The 26,566-nt window shown below is 40.4% G+C and overlaps 2 protein-coding genes across 2 annotated transcripts in view; one reads left to right on the top strand and one right to left on the bottom strand.

Moving 5' to 3' along the window:
- The first annotated feature begins 864 nt into the window (after positions 1-864).
- Positions 865-14,986, top strand: LOC118331231 (ubiquitin carboxyl-terminal hydrolase 31-like). The gene is made up of 16 exons (XM_035666035.1): positions 865-1,867; positions 5,283-5,420; positions 5,683-5,771; positions 6,785-6,877; positions 7,133-7,268; positions 7,591-7,741; positions 7,972-8,152; positions 8,249-8,360; positions 8,453-8,547; positions 9,008-9,085; positions 9,225-9,354; positions 9,840-9,959; positions 10,068-10,293; positions 10,413-10,571; positions 10,677-10,829; positions 10,947-14,986. The coding sequence occupies exons 1-16, from the start codon at positions 1,331-1,333 to the stop codon at positions 12,509-12,511; spliced, it is 3,963 nt and encodes a 1,320-aa protein (XP_035521928.1). The 5' UTR covers positions 865-1,330; the 3' UTR covers positions 12,512-14,986.
- Positions 14,987-24,932: 9,946 nt separating this feature from the next.
- Positions 24,933-26,566, bottom strand: part of LOC118331169 (heparan sulfate glucosamine 3-O-sulfotransferase 2-like) — a 4,956-nt gene continuing 3,322 nt past the window's right edge. The window contains exon 2 of the mRNA XM_035665959.1: positions 24,933-25,551. Coding sequence (XP_035521852.1) covers positions 24,933-25,551 — 619 coding nt within the window. The remainder of the gene's footprint in view (positions 25,552-26,566) is intronic.

The following is a 26,566-nucleotide window of genomic DNA, read 5'->3' as shown; positions in this document are numbered from 1 at the left end:
CTTATTTGTAGTCACCTCATCATATTTTACATACTTTTGGGGACAAACAGCAATTTATAATTAACAAGAAATGCTACAAAACTAAAATTAAACTCAGTGTGACACCCCAAGTGGCTCTTATAACTAACTAATAGTAACTTTTCTTCCTCCAAGGTTTTGGAGTAAATTAAACATAATTCATATTTTAATACCCTATCATTTGCTCTAAACGAGGTGATCATTTTGTATTTATTGCTACCCCAACTGGCGCCCATCAGTGCCCCACGCCTGTCCAGAGACGGGGATGGAGCAGCATCACACTCTGTACCTGCTCTCCTCCAACATGGACCAGTGTTTGGGCCCTGACGTCAGCCGTCACCGCCCTGCCTGCCCGCAGTGTCGGTGCCCACAGAGGATGATGGAGACGGGAGAAGCGGCCTCACCGTGAATCCCATCCGGGGAGGAGGAATTAAAGGCGCACTAGGAGTAAGGCGAGTATTAAAGGGTAGGGGGGGGGAGAAAAAAAAAAAAACAACAACTTTCGGATGGGAACACCGGAAACCTTTCACATCAGCCACCACGAAGAGATTGGTCGCGGCGGCCGGGGCGCGCGGAGCGGCGGGCTGAGCCGCTCCGGTCGGGGCGGTCCTCATCCGTTTGGCAGAGCACCCGCGAGCGCGCACACTGTGGAGGCGATTTAAGGCACGAGACATCCACCGGGTAAAACATCCCTCAACCTCCCGCCGGGTTTTTTTTCACCATCCCTGTGGATCTGATCGGACCGGAGGGGAAGAAATCCCTTTAACAGGGTGGAGCTGCGCTTTCTTTCATAAATGATGAGGAATTCCGCTCGCCACTCTCACAATCAGCCTAATTGTGAAAGGCTGATTTGATGTTCATGTCCGGCAGACGTTGTGTCCACTGATACTCAACCACAGCGCCTTGTTTTCATTTATTTATTTATTTATTTATTTGTGTGTGTCTAAACAATGACACAGGTGATGTTATGTCACCGGACCGACCGCTGTAGAGATGATGGCTGCTGGCTGCTGCGGGACTACCCCGAGCGTCCATGTAAAGCGCCCTGATAGAGGCTCTCCATGGAGGCTGTTTATGCAATCCGACGCAGTGTTGCAAGTGGGCCGATTTGATGCTACTGTCTCCATATGATCCCCAGAACTGCCAGGCCTTTTATGTTTCTGTGAAATATGCCCGGGCCTCGTGTGAAACAAGCGGAGGAGCTGGCGCTGCGTGGGGATGAGGCTCTGAAAAAGAAAGGGGGCCCTTTCTGGAATTAAGGCGTAAAAAAGCAGAGGGAAAGAGGGAGGGGGGGGAAGACACCGGACTGACCATGTCGAAAGTTGTCAGTAACAAGGAGAAGAAATCCTTCAGTAAAAAACTCTTCCGAAGGAGCTCGGTCCGCTCCGTTGGGAGCTTTATGAACAGAGTTCTCCGGACTCTGTCGACTCTCTCTCATTTCGGTACCGACGAGCAGGCCGCCGAGGACGAGAAGGACGATGCAACTTCAGTCCCGACCACCACCGGGGGGTCACTCCCGTCCGACGACAGCGACTGCGGGGGGTTCCCTTTCGGGGACAAGGTGCCGGGTGTCGCCGGACTCAAGAACCACGGGAACACCTGCTTCATGAACGCTATCTTGCAGTGCCTGAGCAACACCGAGCTCTTTGCCGAGTACCTGGCTTTGGAGCAGTTCAAAGGGGGTGAGACGACCGGCGGCAACGACAAGGCCAAGTCCAACGGGGTGCTGGTGGTGCAGAAGAAGGGGAGCCAGCAGCAGGAGGCGGGGGAAGTGACCGAGCAGCTGTCCGGTCTGGTTCGGGCTCTGTGGACCTTCGAGTACACGCCCCAGCACAGCAGAGACTTCAAGGTAGGCTGTGCACCGTGCAGGGGTCCTAACTCTACATCTTTTTTTTTTATAAAACTGGTTTCAAAAGTGTGATTCATCTTACAACAACTAGCAGAAAGATGGGGGTTTTGCTTTTTAGTGCACACTGACCTAAATTAGTTCCATGTACTAGAATAAAGTTTCCAGATACCTGCAGTGCCCCTGATCTACTTAATACTCACACTTGTAACAAACTGAAATATCAGGAGTGAATATATTGATTTTTGCTGTTTGCCTTTAGGAGCCCCATATTCAAATGGTCCATGTGAGCATCTTAAGTCTAATTCTTAAAAGGAGAGTAAAGTCAGGGGGGTTGTTACAGATGGCCTTATTGGATAACCAGCAGCACCTGAACCTAAACTGGGGCTCAGTTTATGCCTTTTGTATACTGCCATTAAGGATAATGAAAAGTGGGACCATTAGCACCTCAGTGATTGTACAGTTGTTTCTTTCTGTGTTCTGTCAGCACTGACATCTATAAACGCTCCAAATGCAGATGCTTTCGTCCCAGTGGTCGGTCTAAAAATATATTTCTAATATCATGAAATTCCTTCATTCATCAGACAGGGTCAGATATAGTGATCATGTACTGGCCTTGAATAACTGTTTGAGTTTAGTCTGTTCCTTAATGCAAACGTGATTATTTAATTTTATATTCTATATATGAAAAAACAAGATAGTCGTTCTGTCTTTGGTCACAAGTCAGATTCAGCACGGCTCACAGTTTATGTAATATCTGTGCTTACAATCAGCCTTTTTATAGAAAAATAAATCATAGTGAAACAGTCAAAGTCAGTGTTTGTAGACTAACGCTCCTTCCTTCAAAAGGTTGTTTTAGCTGGACAGCTGAGTCGTAGATCTGAGCTGTAATAAAACTCCTGTGTTTTGCTTTGTTGTCTGTCCCACACCTCGTCTGCTCTTTCATGGTTTCACCCCACAAACCTGCATCTGAGCACTGAAAAGTTTGCCTGTCACAATCTCAAAGGTTGGTTCTTTCACAACAGGGATACTTTATTTTCTGTCTTTTTTCTGTCTGATAATCTATTTTCTTCTTTCAAAAGCTCAAAATACATAATAGGGAGGGACTAAATTGAACAGGGGCCATACAACCCATTGCTTATTCTTGACAGTGTTACTATTTCTGTCCAATTTTTTCCTACTTTGGTTGCCAGCCAGAGTACAAACTGTCTGATTGGATATAGATTATTCTCTTCAGAGTGAGAGGCCTTGAACATATTTAACTCAGTAGGAAAATGAAGTGCAAACTCAGACTATCAGGCACTTTGATAAGGAATCGTTGTCTTTTTTTAACACTTTTTCTAATGCTAATGTAAATTATTTTGGTAAGTACCATCCCAAACCGTTGCTTTTTAATGCATCATTCTCTTAGGAGGACATAAAGTAATGTGACTTTCTATTCTAATATCTAAAAACAATCAAATAAAATAAACTTTTTAGATGGACGGAAAGTACTCAAACTGTATCTTGAAAGCGTTCGCAAAAATCTGATTATACTCTCCAACCTTACAGTCAGCTAACTGAACTTTAGCAAAACATGCAATTTTTGTTGTTGGTGTGCATTACAGCTCAGCGTGCACATGTGATGGTTTTGTGCCTCTTGCCTCAGACCACAATCTGAGCCTAAACTGAGAGCACTTAGAGATCATTAGGAAGACATCCGTAATAATAACACAGGGGAATTATCCACTGTGTCTCAGAGTCCATTTTACTCTCAGAAGCATTTGGTTTGAGGATTATGTTGTTGCACACCATTCAAACTGCCCAAGAGCACGATCTACACATGTAAATGGCTATGAGAGACATTCACCATTTGTGAAAAGTGATACATAATTTGACAATGTGACTGATGGTAAAACAAATCCAACAAATGGCGGTATTCTGTAAACAAAGTGATGAAATCAGTGGTTAATAAAATTATTAGAGTTAGACTTTATAGATTATGAAGGTCTTTTGTAGGGATATTATATAATAAACTTCAAGCAATAGTTTTTTTTATTAATTACCCTGCTTTGTATTGGCAATACTACTTTATAAAATAAATATGTGATCACACATTTAAAGGGAATCATTTTAAAGGAATAGGAACCATGCTTTTTAAGCGTACTGCATAATTCCTTATATATTTGGGAGGTCATAAAGTTAAATCAGCAACTTCTTCATCATCTTCTTCTAATATCTCAAAAGATCCACACTAAACAGTCATTCAACAGTCATTTTTTCTCTGTCAGGAGGTTTCATTGTGGTAATGATGTATTTCCTTTATGTGAAAGTGTACCGCTACCCTGGTTGTTGAGCCAAAACATATTTGTTTTATGTTTTAAACACCAAAATGTATTAACTTTAAAACAGTTCAATTTTAATGAATGCTTACAATATTAAATACATTGTGTTTATTTTAATACACTGCTAATCAATCCCCAGAAAAAAATCTAACAACATGGTAGCTGTTGTGAAAGACTAAACATTTATTTTGCCACAATAGTTTAAAATGGTAAAGATTTCTTAGATGACCCCGTTCTTCCAGTACAATACGTACTCTCCATTAGATTACTTACAACTGAGTTCATAGACACTAAATGTCTTTTCCGTTGCATTTATCTGGTGCATCATCAATATTTTGTCACTTACACTGATTACTTTTACACAAAGCATCAGGACACTTTCCTTTATTCACCAGAACTCTGAGAAGAACATGACAATTCTTGTGTGCGCTATTTATAAGAGATTCAGATATTCAAAACAACGCATCATTACTCTGCATTTCACTCACAGCCTAAATCTCTAAATTGTTTTTTCTTTAAACTGTCTCATAATCAGAGGAGTCTATTGAGGCTAGCTTGAGATCTGCATTCATCAACAGACCTTTACCTAAAGACAACCTCTGTGGCCGCAGAAGGAAGGCTAGCTCTAAGTACAAAATGCTGACGTTGGCTTGGTAATACCTTCAAAATGAGGAAGACAGTCCCATGGGACAGGCTGGGATGGCATGCAGTGCACACTGCCCTCATATCTTTGACCTTGCGTGACATTTGATAGCCAGTAGAGGTGACTTTATAGCTGCCAGCCTGGGTGGCTCTGTCGAGTACACTGTTGTCATCTCCAATAGCTAATTGTCGGTGAGGTTAAGCTGTCGATTTTCAGCCTGTGTCCTGGTTTTAAAAAGCTTCTCCTGGCCTGCATCTCACCATCACCCACACCGCTGCTGACCTTTAGGACTGTGCTGATCATCACCCTGGTCAGATGTACTGAATCATTTATGATGAGGCAATGATGTAAAAAAAAAAGAAATGGTATTCATTGCATTGTAAAATCATTGCTGTTTTAAGAGCAGTCCCCTTAAACCATAATTTGTTTGTCCTGCTGTTGTCTGCTGCAGAATATAGTGTCGAAGAGTGCCCTCCAGTTCAAGGGTAACTCCCAGCACGACGCCCAGGAATTCCTCCTCTGGTTGCTGGATAGAGTTCATGAAGACCTCAACCATATCGTCCACCCTGACATCAGACCCCCCAGGAAGGTAAACAGCAACTTAGAACACAGTTAGATGTTACAATTGCAGTTTAGATTACTTTACATACAGATATAGACCAGTATAATGTGAATTTCTGAACATTGCTTTTGTGTTTTGACTCAATGTTGCCCCTTGCTCAACTGATAACTGTCGCCCAATATTGTGATAAACTGAATTTTACGACACTAAAACTGTAATCCTGGTGACTACTGCTGTAATTCAACATGCAATATATTATAAATGTTCAGTGTCTATCTTGTTTTTGCAGCCTCCAGTAGAAGAAGAAAATGCCCCTGAAGGATCTCCACTACCAGCACCTGGATCTTTTGTACAGGAGTTGTTTCAGGCACAATACAGGTGAAATATTCAGTTGCTGGTATATAATCTGTTTATACCAAATGTAAATATCGATGTACTATTAGCTGACGTTAATATGAAATATCTAAAATCAATTAGGAACAGTAAGTACTTCCTTCTTTGTCGAGGGAGAATCTGATGCCCAAACACCTAACACACAACTTTGCGATGAAATACTCTCAACTCAAGGTTCACTCATGAGCCTTTTCCAGAGCTTTTTACCATATCCTGTGAGAGAGAACAGAACTTGCACAACAGAACTTCAATCACTTGATAACAACAAGTGACCAAAGCGATTACATTTACAAAAGGAAACAGTGATCACAAGTTTAAACTTCAGTTTCATCAAGTCTGTATGTTATTTTGTCTAACTCTTATACTTTTTTCATTATATACTAACACTTATGTTCAAAATTATGCAACAATAATGTGACATTTAACCCTGACCTAACCCTGTTCATTTATGTATTCCACCAATTCATTAAAATTAAAATTAAAGGTATAGTTTGACATTTTGGCTGTCTTGCCGATAGTTAGATGAGCAGATTGAGACTGTACAGTGTCTCTGTGGTAAAATATGAAGCTACAGCCAGCAATTCATTAGCATAGCTAATGATGGAAATTGGAACAAAGTGAAACAGCTAGCCTGGGTTTGTCCAAAACTAACATCCACCTTCCAGGACATTTAAAGTCCATTAACGTGTTATATACTGTTTGTTTAATTTGTACAAAAACCAAGGTCTAAATATGACACACTGTGGATTTCAGGGGGAATTAGTTTGGCACATAACTCCTGTAACTACAATATGTCATTTTTACACTTGTTACACACTGGATTTTGTACTGATTAAACAAATTAAATATGTTAATCAGTGAGCCTAACTCCGCCTAATACAAGTTGATAGGAGAAAGATTAAGTACCTTTGATCAGAGCCAGACTAGCTGTTTCCAGGATTTGTGCTAAATTTATGCTAATTGAACTACTTTATTATTCTCATCATGTCGCTGTGTAGGTCCTCCCTGACTTGCCCTCACTGCCAGAAACAGAGCAACACCTTTGATCCTTTCCTCTGCATCTCACTGCCAATCCCGGTACCTCACACACGGTAAGGTGACTCTGTATCTAGTTTATCAGTAAGACAATATCTGTCAGGCAAAAGAAGTCCCTGTATCCAAAAATGCAACGAGACTAGATCCAGTCTGAACAAGGCATTAAAAAGAGTGTCAAACCCGGCCCAAACAAACATCATGAAAGATCTGACAGGAGAAAGCTAAAATTAGAAGATGCTGTCTATCTTTGAAACATCAGTCCAGCCATGGTTATGAAACAGCCAATTAACTTCAGTCTTTCTGTGTTGCAGGCCCTTGTATGTGACAGTGGTGTACCAAGGAAAGTGCTCCCACTGTATGAGAGTCGGGGTGGCGGTGCCCCTGTCTGGCACCGTGTCCAGGCTGAGACAAGCTGTGGCCCAAGAGACCAAAATCCCTGCCCAACAGGTGCTGTCTTATTAGAAACTTCCCTTTTTAAGGCCATTAATGTATCAAAGTAAGAGGATTAACGATAGTGGAGAAGGAGTGATTTCAGTGAGCCATGAGAGAATTTGGTGGTTAAGTTTTTGTTTGATCTCATAGTGGGAGACAAGGATTATCTCTGTTGATTTGTACAGCATTTTATCATCAGTGCTTTATAAATGTCTATATGTATAGACTGTGTTTCAGAATATAAAACCTCTTTTGATATTTGGAACCTCCGTTATGTTTTACTCCTTTTCAACAAATGAATGAATCCGCATGCAAACCGCTGTCTGCTTTTGTTCAGATCGTCCTCACTGAGATGTACTATGACGGCTTTCATCGCTCCTTCTGCGACGACGACGATGACCTTGAGATCATCCAGGAGAGTGACTCCATTTTTGCCTTTGAGACACCTGAGCTATTCAGACCAGAGCAGATCCGCTCCAAGCGAGGCGGTACGACATCCTGTTTATTCCCCCAGAAATTAGTTTAGCCCTTTGTCTTATTATGTCAGTAGGAGTCATGATTAGATTAGAAATGGACTAATATTGGAGAAGTGCTTTATTCAGGGAGCTGCTACGTATGCACCCTACCCAGCATGTTGGAATTATTTTTGAAGCAGCCGAGCGTGTCGTTTTTGTTTACTTAAGATTTCACATTTGTAACTTTTGTGTGTTTATTACAGGGAGCCCACATGCAAATCTCAACCAGAACAACCTAAAGTACGGCACAGATAATAGTAGGATATCCACACAAATGCAAGAGCCTACAACTCCACCTCAGAGTCCCAATAAGAACAGCGAGCAGGCTGAGAAGATTGTGCTATTGGTGTGTAACAGAGCCTGCGCTGGACAGCAAGGACGCAGGTATTAAACAACACTTGTAAACGTATAATTCAGTTTACCAAATAATTAATTAAATGTGATGCAGGTTGAACTGTTTTGTTTTTGTAATCCCTGCAGGTTTGGTAATCCATTCATCCTGTATTTGGAGCGTACAGTGACATGGGATGTGCTTCAGAAAGAGATCTTGGAGAAGATGCGGCATCTTTTGCGCCCTGGAGTCCTTGTGCAGGTACAAACATATTAACACATCAACACCTTGGTTTTAATCATTTTCAAATGATGTTTACATGTTCTTACTGTCTTATCCTGGATGGTGTGTAGGTAGGGCCCTTCACTTTGCGTGTGGTAGGAGTGGTTGGGATCACATATCTCTTGCCTCAGGAGGAGCAGCCGCTCTGCCATCCCTCTGTGGAGAGGTAATGTCACTTATCACCACCAGGGGGGAGTGTTACCTCACTTACTTGAATTGTCATTATATAAACCCTGCAGTGTTTTCAATCCACTTGAAGTTGATTGAAGAGCTACAGTATGTAGGCTGACTCTTCAGTGGTATTGAAAATATCTCCTGAGATGTATAATAGCTTGTCTGGTTTTATGGATTTTCTTCTAAGAAGGTGTTGACCTCTGTGGTTGTTGCATGGATTTTTTAAAAATGAGGAGAATGAGAACAAATGTGCTTCTTTACTGCCGTATGAAAAAAACAACAGAAAATAAACGATATTATTTGGTAAAGTTTCTCTCAGCATAGTTTGGTTTGGCAGAAAGAAAACTTAAACTTATTCTATTATACCCTCTTAAAATTCTGCATATGACTATCTGCTAAATAAATAATATAAAAAATATAATGTGGGATTCTCTTAATCTAACTTTCAACAGGGCATTCAAGTCTTGCGGTCCTGGAGGGCCACCTCACGTCAAAATTGTTGTTGAATGGGACAAAGAGACGAAAGACTAGTAAGTGAGATCTGGCACACGCTGAAGCTCCAATCGCACACACTTTATAAAGCTCAGGGCAGATGTGTGATGATGTGATGTAAAGGTCTTTTGAAGTTCTGGGTGATCCCTCTGTGACTTCCTCATGTTCTGCCCGCAGTCTGTTCAAAAGAACGGAGGATGAATACATACCAGATGCTGAAAGTGTGCGTCAAGCAAAGGAGCAGCACCTGCAGCCTCAGACCTGCTCACTTGCACAGTGCTTTCAACTCTACACCAAAGAGGAACAGGTAGGCTGAGACATGATATAATGTAGGCTGCAGTAGTTAGGAGAATATCACTAAGACCGGATACACATTTGGAATAAAAATGGTTTTGTTAATTGTTTTTTATTTCTTGCTCCATGCTATTATTCAGTAACAGTTGACTGTCTCTGCCTTATACAGCTTAAAAAAAAAATGCTGGTTTGAGTGAGGTAGGGTTAGCTGTCGGGGATGAATTTGTTGGATTCAATTGCTATCCATTTGATCTCAGAAGTGATGCCAAGATACCAGACATGGGGTAGGGTTGGTGTTGGCAGATAAAGTGAAAATTACAAACACTAGATGGTAGTACAATTACACATTTCTATGTCTGTAATAAAAATGTCATCAATTTGTGCCTTTACTACACAAAAGTCACACAGACATGTTAACAGGTAAAAGACAAACAGTAGAAGGTGATCTGGAGTTGAGTTACTCTTTAATAACTGATTTTTTTCCCACATCAATATCAGCTTGCTCCTGATGATGCATGGCGATGTCCACACTGTAAGCAGCTTCAGCAGGGCAGCATCAAGCTCAGTCTGTGGACCCTGCCGGACATCCTCATACTTCACCTGAAACGTTTCAGACAGGTACCGATAGTCTTGGAAATGAAGGTGCCGAAATGCTCAGATTTCTAAAAATAAAAAAAAATATGTGTGACGGAGAAAGAGAGAGATTTAAATGTGTTTCAACCTCAGGATGGGGATCGACGAATGAAGATGCAGAACATGGTGAAGTTCCCGCTCACAGGCATGGACATGGCGCCTCATATGGTGAAAAGGAGCCAGAGCAGCTGGAGTCTCCCCTCCCACTGGTCACCATGGAGACGGCCTTATGGGATGGGCCGTGACCCAGAAGACTACCTTTATGACCTGTATGCAGTGTGTAACCATCATGGGACCATGCAGGGAGGACATTACACAGGTAACAGACCAGCACCAACAGCCAATAACCAATGGGGTTGTTGTATTAACAGATTTTTACTTTCATAAAAGCTCTTTAATATTATTCTTTATAATATTTCATTGCGTTGTGTCTTGTAGCTCACTGTAAGAACTCCATTGATGGACAGTGGTATTGCTTTGATGATAGCGATGTTCATCCCATATCTGAAGATGAGGTCTGCAAGCCGACTGGTTATATCTTGTTCTATCAAAGACGTGCCACTATTCCATCCTGGTCTGCCAACAGTTCTGTGGGAGGTAATCTTTATTGATATTAGCTCGTACAGTCTCTCATGTACATGTTTAAATGTTCTGTGTAGAATATATTATGTGTGTTCAGCCACTGTCTTTTTGGGACTTTAGGATCCACCAGTTCCTCTTTGTGTGAGCACTGGATTAGTCGGCTGATGGGTAGCCGTCCACCTAGCCAAGCCTCATCTGGTTCCTCCAGACGTACCTCATTGGCCTCCCTCTCTGAGTCGGCTGAGTTTGCTGGTGAACGGAGCGAGGATGATGGTGAGAGACTCATCCAAAAGCACATATTCTTGGCTTTTTTTTCAATGCTTCCAAGGTGACAAATATGAATAGTTTCTTAAAGAATCATATATTGAGGTGTATTTTTCTACCGTGCAGGCCTATCGAGCCGGCCAGCAGTAAGGGGCATGCAAAGACAAACTTTCTCCTCAAGATCTTCCATTGCCAGCCCGCTGGTGCTCAGCGAGAATGGTACTAAACCATCCTGGTCCCACTCTGCTAAGCTCCAACTTCGTTCCAACTCTCCCTCGCGCTTCTCCCTGGAATCCCACTCCTCCTCCCCGACACTGGAGAGGATAGGAGAGGTAGTTGATAGCAAGCTGTCAACCTCCTGTTTCCCTGGTTCACCTAAGCCAGAAAAATTGTCAGGGGTCAAGTCGGCCCTCGCAGTTTTGGAGAGTAATCCAGGCAGTAAGAGGCTGATAGAGCAGGTTCACTCCAAGGCCGTGGCACAGGCAGAGCAGAGAAGCTCCATCCAAGCAGGGGATAACAACAATGTAGTCACTGGTGCTGAGCCGGTCAGTCCTCGACATGGGGCGGCCGCAAAGGAGCCAAAACGGGAGAGGAATGGGTCTGCAGATGGCGCTGGTATTAAAAGGACCTCAGCAAAGACCGGGTTAGAGAGTGAAAGGAGTCCCAAGAAGCGTGCTGCCACCTCCTCAACGTCATCCAGCTCTCTGTCTCCTGCATCCCCAGCCTTGGACAAGTTACCGTCTCGAACACAGACCAAGAGTGCAGCGCCAGCGTCAGCGACAGCGTCAGCGTCAAACCCCAAGGACAAAAGCGATGGACCACCTAAAACTAGCAAGGCCGGTTCCTTGAGAACAGCAACCCCCTCCAAGAAGGGGTCATCCCAACCCCCAGAGGTATTACATCCTGACTCTGCCCAGCAGAGAAAGAGTGGTTCTCCAGGATTACAAAGCTCACACCCTCAGAGGAGGACATCACCAAGAGGGGCAGGCGAGAAAAGCTCAGCCTCAGGAAGGACTAGAGCAGCAGACAGGAGCACTAGCCGTGAATCCTCACGGACCAATGTGGTCCCAGAGAGGAAGGTTAATCCTGGAGGTCCTCCCTCCAGGTCGAGTGCTGCTAGTAGAGCGGAGGCCAGGCCGGGCCGTCCTGCGGAGAATAAGGCTGCGGGCCGAAGCTCAAGCAGTAGCTCCTCCATAACTAGCCTCCGATCTTCGAGTGTAGGTGTTTCCTCTACAAGTGCAGCCACACCACCAAGGGGACCTCAAAGGAACAGTAAGACAGAGGAGAAAGGTTTATCTTTCTTCAAAACTGCTCTGAAGCCAAAAGAGACCCGTAAATCAGTTAATGGTGGGAAAGCAGGGGTGGGAGAAGCTAAAGGAAGTCCAGAGGATGGTGGTGGGGATGCAGCTAAAGAAGGAATCCCGCACGGAGCGGGCAAGAAATCCCAGAATGTGGCCTCAGAGGCCCAGACTAACGTGACCACAGCCAAAGACAAGGAGTCCTCTAAGGCGTCCGCTGCAGCTAAGCATTCACTGCTGCCCTCCACAAAGTCCAAGCTTTCTGGGCCAGAAACAACCACCCAGTCCTCTGCCAATGCAAAAGACCCTTCAAAGAAAGAGCCTGCTAAAAAGACAATGCAGTCGAGGAAGATCCCCATCAACTCTACACAAACTAGCCAGAGGGCCAAGTAACATTATTTTAAAGGCCTGATAACAATCTCTCTAGTGCAGCTCTGAGGTGTTTTATCCATCTAACTAGACTGAGTGTCTAACAACATCTTTAAAGCACCTGTAGCTTTTCAGTGGTTACTGAATACCAGCTGCCATACTGGACAATTCCTGTCCATGTTGTTAAATAGTTATTTAGGAATGGATTTTAACAAAGCACTTTGTATGGATTGCATTGATTTTGAGGAATATTATAATGTATTGTAAATAAGCATGGACTGCACATGTATTGAAATTATTGCCTTGTTCTGTCTGTAGCATAGTTGAGAGAAGTACATCTCAGTAGGAGGTGAAAATAAAAGTGACTTTGCACAAGATGGAAAGCAGATATAATGGTGGAAAGGAACTTTTGAGATACATCAAACATGGACTACTCAGTCGCCAAAGGAAGTTTACTGGCAATTTTTAACATGCTGATGCAGTGAAACACTGGATTATTTCCAAAAATCTTTATGTACAGCTCTCCTTCAATATTGAGAGCCATATGTCAACAACAAACATCAGTGCCTCAGATAATCAAAGTTAAGTATTTAATCTAAATTGTATAATTGCAGGTGTTGGTAAATTTATAATTCAATTTTAATATTTATTAAGCACTGAAAATGCCATTTCAAGTAAAACACAATTTAAGCCTATTTAACCTGAACTGCTGTTTACATTATGCTCCTTGGTGTAGTCATTGTGCAACAGCCTTTAAGAAGTATTTTTGTGCAGCCAAAATCAAGACTGTCATCGAGAGGCCGAGGAGAAGTGCAGGAATGAAGCATGTGTTGTTGGTGTTAAATGTCTGGAGACTTTGGTTTGTGATGGTTCTTAAATGTTTGTGTTTTATTTACCTGTAATAACCTGTTACCCCTCAGACAACCCCACCCACCCCCACCCGTCACCACCTCTGCCCTCCAGCTGCTGATGGCGACACTTAACCGCGGGTGCCCATGTTCCTCATGGGGATCTGCCTCTTCAGACTGCCAGACATCTCCAAACATTCCTCTCAGATGAACACAGGGTTAATGTAAAAAGCCACTACGCACACAGACAACATGTTCAACAGACAGCTGGGATGCCTTCGTTGAAACACCATACATGTACATAGAGCATTATGGTACGTTTGAGTCAGCCCATCTTCTGCCTTCACATGTGACATCACAGCTTGTGCACATTTTTAGCTTGCATTACAGAGTAGATCAAGACTGAACACACCGACATAGATTGAGAAAAGAGATCACCACTCATGAAGTATATGACAGTTGTTGCATGAAAAATTGCTTATGCATGCACTTAACTATGCAAGCAGATTCTTGCTAATGCCCACACTGAGTATGTAGACGTGCTACTCTTGGATGTGTATATATTTCTAACTGTATATTTTTCCAAATGCCAGCATCAGAGAGCATGTTAAGGCATCCTTTATTAAAGCTTTGTTTGCACATTTCTTCAAAGTAATATACATTTTGTATGAATGATAAGTATTGCTCATTCACTCCCTCAAAGTAAATCAACTAATTTGCAAATTAATGTTTTCTGCATTGCATTCATTTGTCTCATGTTTTTCTCACAATTTCAAACCTTTACAACCTTTAACAGAAGACTTTTTTATATGGCTTTGGCTAGAAAACATTGCTGCGGTTTAGAAGTCGGGGTATAACTTTCTTTTATCATCTGTAGTAGTTTGAGAGTTTTACCAGATCTTGAGAGCTGAGAAATTAAAATGACACTGGTCCGAAGACAGTTGTGTTTTATACAAGAACTAATGGCAGGCTTGTTGTCTGGTTCTAAATATATACAGTTTAACTTATCCTTTATAACCACTCCGTCTTCTGCTTTTGTCTGAAGATCCAAAAAAAGTAATGATGCGTGATTTGACATTGTTTTTTTGTTCAATTCTTGTATGATCAAGTCTGTCTCAAAGAACCTACTACAACAATACTGGTGTCTTGACAAGACAGATTTCACTGTGAAATTGCCCTGGAAGGCATCATTAACTCATTTTGTAACAGAAGTCCCACCAGTTACAAATGTAATAATGGTTGTAATAATATACATCAGAATTAGAGATTTATTGAATGTCAGTGTCACAGTAAAGGATGAGTGATCATCAGTAACCCAAGCAGCCGGACCACAAGTTACTTCATATGGTGCAGTAGAGAAGAAATGATTATCTTTAGTGCCTGGTGGCTACAGTGTGTTGATACTGTGCTATTCCATCCAACACATGCAGTATATAAACTGACAAAATGTATGTCACATCAACATTAAGGGAAACTTTTGAGTGTTGACAAAATGAAACGGATGTATTCATATAACAAAATGCTGCGTGGAGTGAGTTATTTTCACAAATGCATGAGAATGATCAAACATTTTTATTTTTCCATTTATATTCTGTGATAAAATGTAATTTTTAACATGTACTGTGTTGATCTTTCTTGGGGGGTTACAGTGTGTGTTGGCATTGATTTAGCAATGCAAGACAAACAAAAACAAAATAAAATTATGTCATTAAGTTGACATGTTGTTGACATGCTGCTTTGAGTGATTTTCATTTACATGTACAGTTTTTCTACAGATACATTTCAGGCCATTTCTTTTTTACATTTCTCGTTTTCTCCACTTGGTGGAGCTCAGTGTTTACCGAAAAGTTTCACCAGACACAAAAATAATGAGTTAGAAAAATAAAGCAACACTCAATGTGAATTTGTCCCTGAGAAATGCCCTTCAGTTTGAACTTGTGGGATTATTAAGATATATAGTACCGTCAAATCCAATGCTGCCAGTGAAGGAGATGATGTGTTATTAAACTACAGCACCATCATTTATTTAGAGCTGATTCAATTGTGGTTTTATTAGTTTGGCCCAAGGCTGGGCATATTAAGAGTTAATGCTGCCTATTTGTCTTTCTATTCTTGTAATTTTGTATAACAGTCATCAGTTTGGGGAATTACATTTTCACCCGCTCACTTCTCACCTCTCGTGCAGTCTGAGAAGTGATGAAATTTTAAAAATTGCCTTTGGTGTGACAGAGCTGCAACATGCTTCTCTTCACATGCAGCAGAAATACTGAGTTGTCAGAAATGAACATTTTGTCTTGTGTTCTAAAGAAAAAACGTGAGGCTGTTCAATTAATATGCATGTATGAATGTAATTAAAAAACTCACAGACTGCAGCCCGGCGCAAGATCATTCTGTAAAGGAGCCAACCCTCCTCTAGCACTGAAATCAATAATCATTTGCCAATTGTATCAGTTCCAAGAGAACATCATTAGCAAGACCTCAGTGGAGAATTCAGCAACTTTTATCTGGATTTAACACACAAAACCGTGACATTACCCTTCTTGACTGCTGAACGTAATGCATCCAGCATGCTGAATTAGTTTACACGTTTTGCTTTTGCTACATTAATGTGCTTGATGCATTGTAGAAAGGCAATCTAATTTTATTGATCAATCCAATCTTGGTATCTCTTGTGGCCAAATTCAATTCTAGGTGCTGCAGCTAAGTCTCCATTTTGAGTCCCACTCTGTCTCTGGATAGAAGGAGATGATGAGCAGGATTTTCGTGGTTAGCTTAGTAAAGTTGCCATACAATATCATAAACACCACTATAATATAACACTTGTACAATATAATCCAATTCAATAACAGTGCAACATTGCAAACCTTATAATTATGCTATAAACTGTTCCTTTAACCCTGTAGTATAATTTTTTAGGTCAATGTTTGTGGTGATGTATGACATTATTTTATATTAAAATACATAACATACTGTATTATGTAATACATAATGTTGCTATGGCAGTAGTCTATATAAAATATACTTTGATGCAATAAGCACACTAATCTGGAGCCAAAAATTATCATGCAGTTGAATGACTACCTATATGATAAATGTTGGTAGCAGTATATGCAACACAGCCACTTAACTGTATTTTTACATAGTGATATTTTACTGTTTGTTTCCTGTTAACACGCCTTCATGACATCCATGACCACCACAGACAGAAAACCCAAAGGAGTCTAGGACATTTAAAAGCTTGCCAGAAGACACACAAAAAAGGTGGTTGCAGGTAAGTGGAAAACTTTAAAAAGCAGCTGGCAGCAGCTGGGTTGAATACCCTTCATATCAGATATGTTGGTATTTATAGATAAGAGAGCATTCTCAAGTGCCTTTAACAGCAAAAATGGCTTTAAAGTAATTTAATAATGATTTTATTTTCTTAGAACAAATGCAAAAGAATCTAACAATACCTTGAGATGATGCTGATATCTTAAAGAAAATCGACGAGAGAATAAATAGCACATTCAGAAAGTATATATGTAAGTATTAAAACAGAACTTAGATAGGCTTTAAATTACTGTGAATTCATACTGTTTCAGCACTGAAAAAACATGTATTTGCATTGGATGCAGTGATATTCCATCATAATATTTTTTATTAGTTTTATTGATAGATTCTACACTGCTAAGAATCATTCATTTAAAGACCACTTGAGTTGATGTTTCAGAAAGCAGCAAGTCATTAGAGCATCCTGAAATCATTATTTTTATTTATTTGTTTGTTTGTTTGTCTTCCTCAGCAGTTCTAGTTCAGTTGATGACTGCTATTTCTAGTTATCTTAGAGTGTATGGTATGTGCCTCCCTGCCCACTTATATGCCTTAAAATAGCAACCAACACCTTGCATCGAGAAACTGAAATGAAACAGGAAAAAAATGGCACCTATCATAAATAGCTTCCTTTGGGTTCTTTTGGTTTTATCATTATTATTATCATCATTCATTTATTTATTTATTGTCATTCTCAGAGTTGGAGAAAACTCCTGTGAACTCTTAATATTTCCAACAAACCCTTATTCAATTAATCGTCAATAGAGAATTTTAGAATCACACCAAATAACAACCTACACATAACTTAATGTATTCTCAATGTGAACCTCTTTTTTTCCACCGAATGAAAAACAAATTCAATTATTCACTTGTTTCAGGAATGAGCATGTCAATTATTTCTCTTCTCTTGAGTCCAGCGATGCAGTACTTTAGTTCCCTTTTAATTGGAGATGAAAAATCTAGCAAGCCTTGAGTGCATTTGGAGAGAGAACTGCTTTTTAGGCAATGCAATATACATGACGTGTCATGTGGGACAACCACGGCTGAATTACATAACCCCCGAGCAGCGAGTGGTGCCTTGAAAACAACTTTAACACCCAACGAGATTGTGCTTGTAGCAAAGGCAATAACCATGAATTGTCAGGATTCATCCTCATAGTACCTTTAAGGAGTCATTTGGGATTACAAAAGCCTTTTTGATGCAGCAGAACCATCATACAGGATATAATCTCAAGCATCCTCCACTAAGCCTAGTACCAATATGCAGCTTTAATTGTATAAGGTTTTAACTTAAGTGTAATTTTCCTGCTTTGATTAATACATTCACTGACATTTTAGGGAACTAAGTGCTGTTTCTGCTTAAGATGGCAGAGGATATACCTTAACCTGTAAAATGTCTGAGACCCAGCTAGCAGCTACATTCCTCCCACACATTGCACATTTATTTCTTCTCTATAATGCACAGAAGTGTGTAGCTGGAATCCCAAGGCCTTGCCAACACTGAGGACTCATCAGGATGCTAGAGAGCAAGGTGTGAAGTGTCAAAGTTGGACATACAGCCAGCGCATTTCTGCCTCGCTTCCTCTGACACTCATCCTACACCATTGGCTGTGCGAGGAGTGATTGACTGAGAGGTTGATTATGCTTCTTCCAGCCAGGTGGTTGGCAGGCAGAGAGACGCATATCACCAGATTGCTGCATCAGCCAAAGTGTGAGGCCACAGTTTCTGGCATCAGTGTGTCTGGACGAACATCACAGGAATAATAAAAAGATGCAGGGATGTCAATCATCACCCAAAATGTTTTTTTTCTCCCCATTTTGTTGGCAGCAGTCTCTCCATCTAGTATCTTGTATCATTAGAGGCTTTTGCCTTTTGAGCAATGTTGAGACGGAAGACAGGGTAGGCTGCACGGGTAAAAAAACTCGAGGATTCTTGGGTTCTTGTGGGAGAGGGGAAAAGTCTTTGATGTTGTGGAGTTTCATGGAGGCAAATAACACACTTTGATATTTCATAAGCTATATCTACTAAAAAAAAAATAAAAAAAATGCAGGCACAAACATCTGCACACACATTCTGTCAGAGATGAGGTTTGAATTACCGCCCGGCTGAGAGATTTGCAGTTATTTTGGCTGCAGATATTTGTCTTACACACAGCACAATTTCTGAAAGTTCCAATTTTCCAGAGAACTGGTGAGTGAATGTCTGTTCTCTTTGATTTTCTGAGGAAGATAAATCAGTGTTTGGATGAACATAAAAGGTAATATATTCATAAAAGCTGTGATGAGTGCAGCTGTCTCCAGCATCTGACATCCAATCTGAGACAAGCCGCCCGGGGAGGTTGGACCATCCTCCACTGTATGAGTGTGTGTTGTGTGTGCATGTGTCCATTGATGTTTATGGACACAACAAAGAATTTATTGTCTGATGGAGTACAATTTAAATTTGAGGGAAGGAAAACACTGCAGGACTATTTCGAAAAGTACTAAAGATAATCATATATTGCCTTGATAATAAGTTAAACTATAACAAGATATTAGTAGATTCATGAATCTACACCTAAATGGTACTTATGTTATTATTTATATGTTAGTGTCCAGCAAAAAAAGCCTTACATGTGATTAGCTTAATGTGGTAATGTAAAATGATCAGAAATCGTTTTGAGGAAAAGGGACACATTTTAAGAAGCATTTCAAACAGAACTTCCCTTCAAATCAAATTTGTCCGCCTCCTCGAACACTTTCCCATACGACATACTCTTAGATGTGTCAAGGCATTTGCACAACAAACCAAGACTGATGTGTAATTGAGAATAGCACACACCAAATCAGGCTTATGCAGGATCATTTTCCTGCTTGAATCTTGTAATTACAGCTCTCAGAACATCATCCAGGTTCATTTGGTCCCTCCTTTTAGATTGCTTCATATGTTGAGCATATGACACCTTTCTCAGTAGTAAAAATGCAACTTAAAAATGGATGCCCTGCTGATTTACATTTTGCTAATGATTGGGGTTTGAAGATGTTTTCACTACCTGAAAGAATTATTTGGGCACTAAAATCAGCTCTACCAGGTTTCCCTCATTGTTGCTCCAGCTTTTCAAGGCTTCCTGCTTAGAGAGCGCTACCACGTGATGTAAACCCCCCATCAAAATCCTAATGCACTGCATGTCGACTCAGGTGTGGTCTGGAGTCCAGGGGTTGCTGATACATCAGATGTGTTTTGGTTTGCTGTGGATGTGAGGTTCATCTGGAGGTAGCCTTGGGATGAGGCTTGTTATTCTCCTCAGTGAGACATGAGGCACGCACTCTAATTAGAACACATCTCCTGGTGAGAGAGATGCTGAGGTCTGACTGCTCCTCCAATCTAATCAGCTTTCTACCTCACTTTAGCTACTCCACAGAAAACAGACTCACTCGTCTGACAAACGGATACTACAACAAGGAGATGGCACTGAACAACTGTTTCTAATTTGGAGGACTTTGCAGAATTTCACAGATCTAAATCTTGAAAGGGCAAACTCCCATCGAAATCTCACATCTCTGCCATCTTCCGCTCACTCTCAGCAGGGGACGAGTTAAAAAGGGGTGGGAAGGTGGCTGTTGATTTGTAACATAGATGCAAAGATCTGAATGCAAATGAAAAAAAAAAAATTTGGGGGGGCTTTTAGACTGGCCATCGGCGACAAAATGGCACTGCTTTGTTATAGGCAGCATGGCCGACATTCAGAATTACATTTCACTTCTTCACTTCCCTGGTTTCCTCCATAAGCTTAATAGAGCACATTACATGCACACGCTTATTAAGTGTCATCCCTACAGACTGCAGTTCCAACATTGGTCTGCAAACAGTTGTAGAACATGTATCATTACGTACTTCAGACTGTGCCACAGTTGTCAGCTTTTCATTTTAATTTGGCTCCTAAGCCACTGGTGATTTCGACCACTGGGACATCCTGTCGGCTGCAGAAGTTAAACTATTCTGAAGCACTAGGACTGAACGAGGTACACTGCTGAATCTCTGCCTCTGCAGTGTCAGCTGCTGTCTCACTTGGATACGAAGGAACCTCATTCTATCTCATGTGAACATTGTGAGCAAGGGACAAGGAATGCTGTGTGAATGTGTACTATTTTAATTTGGTGCAGCTTCAATAGAGCATGCATGTAAAATGAATTTTCCTGCAGGCATGCATTCAAAATTGTTATAGCATTGTTAACAATTATATGTAAAAATTACTGCAATATTAACGTTTCAGGGAAGGATTCCTTTTGAAAAAATCATTTGCCACTGCTTCTATCTTACTTCCAAGCTCATTAAAAATCCAAAAGAGTGAATGTTTGAAGCTACATTAACCAGCAGGGATTCTACATTATGTGCATGAAGAACATCACTGTGACATTTAAACACTTTCAGTCTGTCTTTAAGCCACTGCGCTTGATTTTATTTAGTTATTTTTGGGTGAAAAGTAGGTCTTTTCTGTTTTGATCTTCACCCTTTCAGTTAAAAAAACCAAATCACAATATCGCTACGTTAAGCATTAATCAATATATGATCACAATGTTTTAAAAATGATTATCAAGAGCTGTCTAAGCCTCTTTCTAAATCTCTCTAAGGAGAATTAAAAGATAAAAAAGAACAATATGTGTCTGCTATTGTCCTTGAAGTCCTATTAGTCTCAGCAATAACTGGTGCTCATGAACAGAACACTAAAGCATTAACTGAGGCCTTCAGCTCCTTCAGGTATTTTGGGCATTAAATAATTACCAGGCTGCTCCATAAGGATGAAATGATGTGAACTGTATTATATAAGAACAATCTTTTCATTACAACAACACATTAAATATAACCTTGTATAGTGATTTGTTTGAAATGGTTCTTTTAGTCATAATGTCTTATAACAACAAGAGTTTTAGTATGAGTTTTAACAAATGCTCATTAAGCTTAACAAGCACCTCATTAGCTTGAGTGCAAATAGGTCACATCATAGTGCTCCGAAATGCAAAGGATTTCAGGATTTGCATGGGCTGGTCCCAGAGGGAATTCATATTTGAAAAGAAAGATGAGCGTGTGTATGTGTGTGTGTGTGTGTGTGTGTGTGTGTGTGTGTATATGTGTGTGAGAGAGATGAGGGGAGAGGGAGTTTTGACCTGCAAGCAATCTCTAGAGAGCCGTTCACTCGCAGAGTCTAATCAGACTCTGGCTGATGCTTGTTCTAGGGGATTGCTCCTCTCCAGCCCTCAGGCCTAATTAGGACCCATGTGTACCATATAGAGAGTTGCCGCTCACTGTGACGACCGGATAGACGCTCACCTGTGTGTGTTCAGTAAGCCAGAGAAATGAGCTGCTGCCGAACATGATGACAAGAAGGGCATCAGAGGTGGTGCAGCGACACTGCCTACGCCCCCCACCTGGAGGTCGTATGAGTTTAATGAATGGTAGGACAGGGAGAGAGACAGAGAGAGAGAAAGAGACAGAGAGAGAGAAAGGCAGATGTCTGGGCTGAGAGAGGATAACAGACAGTGTAGCATCTTTTCAAGATTTTTCTCTTAGCAGTGCACAATGACCATTTGCTAAAGAAGGGAAAGAATGAGGAAAAATAGTCTGAACATACAGCAGATTAAAAATAAGAACAGGTTTTAGGCTTCTTGAGCTCGACTTCCTGTATTTCTATGTCAAACACCGAGAAAACTTCAAAGGATACTGTGTTACATGTGCATTTCACTAGAGCGTCAGTGAAAAGTAGTATTCAAACAGATAAAAGTACTAGACTTCTGAGGTATGTAGATAACAGAAAGGACAGATGTGTCCCATATTTCACTGGCAAAATCATTATTTCTGAGTATTATTAGTTAAACAGATTCTCAGAATTCAATGCTCCAACATCCATTATTTGTGATAATGAGAGATAAAGTCTCCGCTGATCTGTTCTATACCTCTTTACTTCAGTGAACCCTTACAGTCTATATGCACTGTCTCTTGTGTAGGATCTATATGTATATAAATATCGCTTACTGTTGTGTGTGGTGAGCTCAGTGTTCATTTTGGAACTGTAAAGTCTGTGACACGCCCCAAAATTACAGTTTAAATATTTTGTATACTAAGTAATGAAATACTACCTGGTGTAAGGAAGAGAGTACAGGGAATAAGGAGGTAATACATTTGTATCAAGATGGGACCTACAACTAAATTACACTGTAAATATTTTTAATTACCCTGTACATATTGAGTAAGTACAAGGTACAGAAAGCTCATTACAGCCCATATCTGTAACTACACTGTAATTGCAAGTGGTGAAAGGGAATCCACTTCATCTTACAGCCTGCAAACCCCAGACTAACATTGTATATTCAATGCTTTCTCCTGATGTGTACCGTCACAAAGACTAAATGTATGCCTTTTTTTAAATTGGTGGATATCTCTCCACTGGAGTTTGTATGCGAGCGAAAGCATGTGTATTCAGCTCTTCCCAAAGCTACATTATTGTTCCCCAGTAATTTATCATTGTTAAAAACATATACATAATTAACATGTACTTAATATTTAAAAGTTAAAAGTTTTTTTCATGAATGTCCTAATTTGAAAATAAATATAATAATAATATTTAAATTAAATATTAACTCGTTCCTGCTTTGTTACCCAGTAATATTACTATAACCCGTAATCATTAAATATGTACTCAGTAATTAAAAAATAAAGTACATACAGTGTAGTAGTCCCTCTTAAACACAGTTATTCCCACTTATTCCCAAACCTGCAACGTTCTTCCCTTTTGTATTGGTATTGGTATTGGTACCCTGAATACTAAATAATTATACTTTCATTTGGACTGTAAATTTAGTGTAAGTGTAACCTGTAATATGATCTTGTATAATATGTAATTTTAGTGCCTAATCATTTACACACTGCTTCAATAATATATATCATATATACTCTTATGAAGTACAGAGTAGTTTTACCTTTGATTTTACAGTATTGTGTCTGACTTAAGCTCAGGCAGTCTGGCTTTAGTATTCATACCATGTAGGCAAATCCAAACTTTTCACTGCAATCATGTGACATGCAGTCCCGGCATCTATTTGATAACCTGCCACGACTAGGTGTTCCCTGCTTTGTCTTTGAAAAGTGATTGAAATTCCTTACACCTATACCCACTCATCCACCTACCACCACAGAGACACACAACAAACCTTACAGATGCAGTATACCTCAGTTTTCACTCGCAACATGGGTGACGATGGTAAAAACTGTAAGTAGTCTAATATGTTGAAACCACAATTTTACTAACTAGATATGAAAAGGGAGGTATAGTACAGAGTCCACCATTTTCAAATTTTCTGTCACATATTTTCAGGTTAAAAGACCATTTGGTGTGGTTTTATAAGAATCAAGCAAAGGCAAAGAAAGAGTTTAAAAAAAGTAATTCAACATGCATTTTTGCAAAATGCAATTTATCAATGTCAAGGTTTCAGATGAAACAGAATTATTAATTTCATAAACGTATTTGTGCTTCTGCTTCATTTAATGAAGTTCATGGACAAGCATTGTGGTTAAGGCAGTGAATAAATACTTTTTTTTAACAAAAATATAAACATGGATTTTTTAAATAATGCACAGAAGACAAAGTGAAGTGCTGCATGTCACAGCAAATACTAACTTATCCAATTCATGCTGGAAAGAATGAGAAAGAAAGCCTTTCACCATGTATAGAAACTGGTGAGACCAACAATATGCGGCATTAGGTGGTTCATACTTGCGTTATGGCTTTACATTTCAGATTTACCACCACAGTGCTGCAGCTTAATTCTGCTCTCCCTGAAGACTTCACTGACATTTTCCAAGGTCTTGCTTTCAAGCCCTGCCTTGATTAGTGAAGCAGGTTTTTAAGAGGAACTAATTCCTTTCCCTGGAATTTTCCCTTTTTTAATAAACTAGTCAGCAAACGGGAAATACAGTCAGCAATAATACGGTACACAGTAACAGGAACAGAAATGATGTGATCCTGAAGCAGAAATGATGGTTATATCTAGCAACAAACAGGATGCTTATGCTCGCTGGTAACTGATCATTACAAGTGCAAAAGCAATGTCATCTTAGATTCTGCTCTGTTCATTAGTGTCACTTCAAAGAATAATACTGCTTCTGCTGTTTCACTTGAAAATTGTCTGGAGACTGCTGATAGTTAGCTATTCGCCTTAGCGATGACATATTACTGTAGGCAAACCATTTGTGAAAGAATATTGGTGGAATACATAAATCTTTCTTGTACCATTTAAAAATATTTTTCAAACCTCTACTCCCACTTGAAATCATGACCCACCATTTCATAAAACTTGACATTGTAAGGTCTATAGAAGTCTCGCAGTTGCTCAATAGCATCTCTGTCTATCTGCACATGAGTTCTGCCCTTGGACTTGCCCAGGCAGCGGGGCGAGCCGCTGCTCTCTGGCTTCTTAAGGCAAGGGAAGCCCTTGGTGCGGTTAAAATAGAAGTGTTTGTCTGTCACAATGCGCTTTAACCCAAGGAAGTCTTGCACCCGAGCCAACTCCCCTGCTGGGTCTGTGATAAGACGCTCTCCACTCACAAAGTGGATCTGAGCCAGAGGGAAGTAGCGGAGCCAGTTTTCAAGGTGCAGAACATATAGGCCGATCCGAATGGCGTTCCACGATGTGTCCACAATGCCCAGGCTCTGGTTTCTAAAGGCCAGCTCCTGGAAGGTCGGCAGGTCAGGGGTTTTGGATAAAGTCTGAGTGTAGTCTGATATTGCACGAGTGACGGGGTCACGCACAACCACAATGAGCTTGGTATCTCGGGACATGGCAGAGATCCGGTGCGGTGTCTCTTTTGTCACAAAGTAGCTTGGTGTCTTCTCCATCGTGATTTGGCTTTCAAGAGTCCTTGGCATTAAACCTCTGAATGAAAGATGAAAACACAAAGTAAGATTTCCAGTAAGCTAATGCTTTCTCATTTACATCCACATTACTTTAAGTTAAGAGTTTTTTAAAATTTATTTCCTCGTCAAATTAAATTGCCTAAATTATCACATAGGACAGATTCAAATTCAGACACAGAGAACATAATGTCCTTGCATTCACTCACTGTCAAAAGGAAAATTAGATGTATATTTAGGGCAGGATTACACAAGTGAGTTTCAAAGACACCAAACCACACTAACTGAGAAGCTCCAGTTTGGCCATGAACCCAGTTTCTCCATGTAAATGATAATAGGAGCACTGATGCAAAGTCATAGTGGTCTGTTGTCACAGGAGACTTGTCTCGCAGACAGTTCTCCTGTGCATCCACCCAGCATAGTTCAAGAGTAATAAATCACCATGAATGCAAACAGAACACATATAGCAGAGTGACTCTGTTAGGTTACTTCTGGGTCCTCAAACTAGGCCACCGTAGTCTTTGAAGAAATGACTGAACAGGTACTTTATGCCTTCATGTAGTAAAAATTTGAAGTTTGAAGACAGAGTTTAAAAATAGCCTGTAAAAAGGGCTGCAATTATCGATAGTCCTGCCAATTATTTTCTTGATTAATTAATTTTGTCCATTTAACATCAGAAAACTGTTGAAAATGCTTACTTCATAGGTACCAATGTTGTCCAAAACCCTCAAAATACTATAATGTTAAGAGTAGGACAAAAAGCTACTTGGAATGAGCTGGAATTTGTGAAATAACTGATAAGCAAAATAATTAGTCGAATAACTTTCTGTAGGTCGACTAGTCAAACAATTGACTAATCATTGCGGCTCCCCCTGTAAATTAAACTCCCTTCATCTGTCAGATGATTCTAGTGGTTTATGTTTTCACTTTTAGGAAAAAAAGATGAAGATTGGTGTATTCTAAGTATTTCAGTAAATTTATCTCAATGTCTCCAGGTTGTATATAACCATTACAGGTCACCATTTCATAAATGTGAT

This window comes from Morone saxatilis, unplaced genomic scaffold (genome assembly GCF_004916995.1).
Source record: "Morone saxatilis isolate NCDOM2014 unplaced genomic scaffold, NCSU_SB_2.0 Contig1, whole genome shotgun sequence".
In the NCBI taxonomy this organism is placed as follows: Eukaryota; Metazoa; Chordata; class Actinopteri; family Moronidae; genus Morone; species Morone saxatilis.
The sequence above is the reverse complement of the archived record's forward strand: the minus strand, read 5'-3'. Positions and strand labels throughout refer to the sequence as shown.

Bases quoted from the DNA above. Each gene is read 5' to 3' on its own strand.
- LOC118331231 (XM_035666035.1), top strand. From the start codon at position 1,331: ATGTCGAAAGTTGTCAGTAACAAGGAGAAGAAATCCTTCAGTAAAAAA. The intron at 5,421-5,682 runs GTAAACAGCAAC...TTGTTTTTGCAG, and splicing joins ACATCAGACCCCCCAGGAAG to CCTCCAGTAGAAGAAGAAAA. The intron at 9,960-10,067 runs GTACCGATAGTC...TTTCAACCTCAG, and splicing joins ACCTGAAACGTTTCAGACAG to GATGGGGATCGACGAATGAA.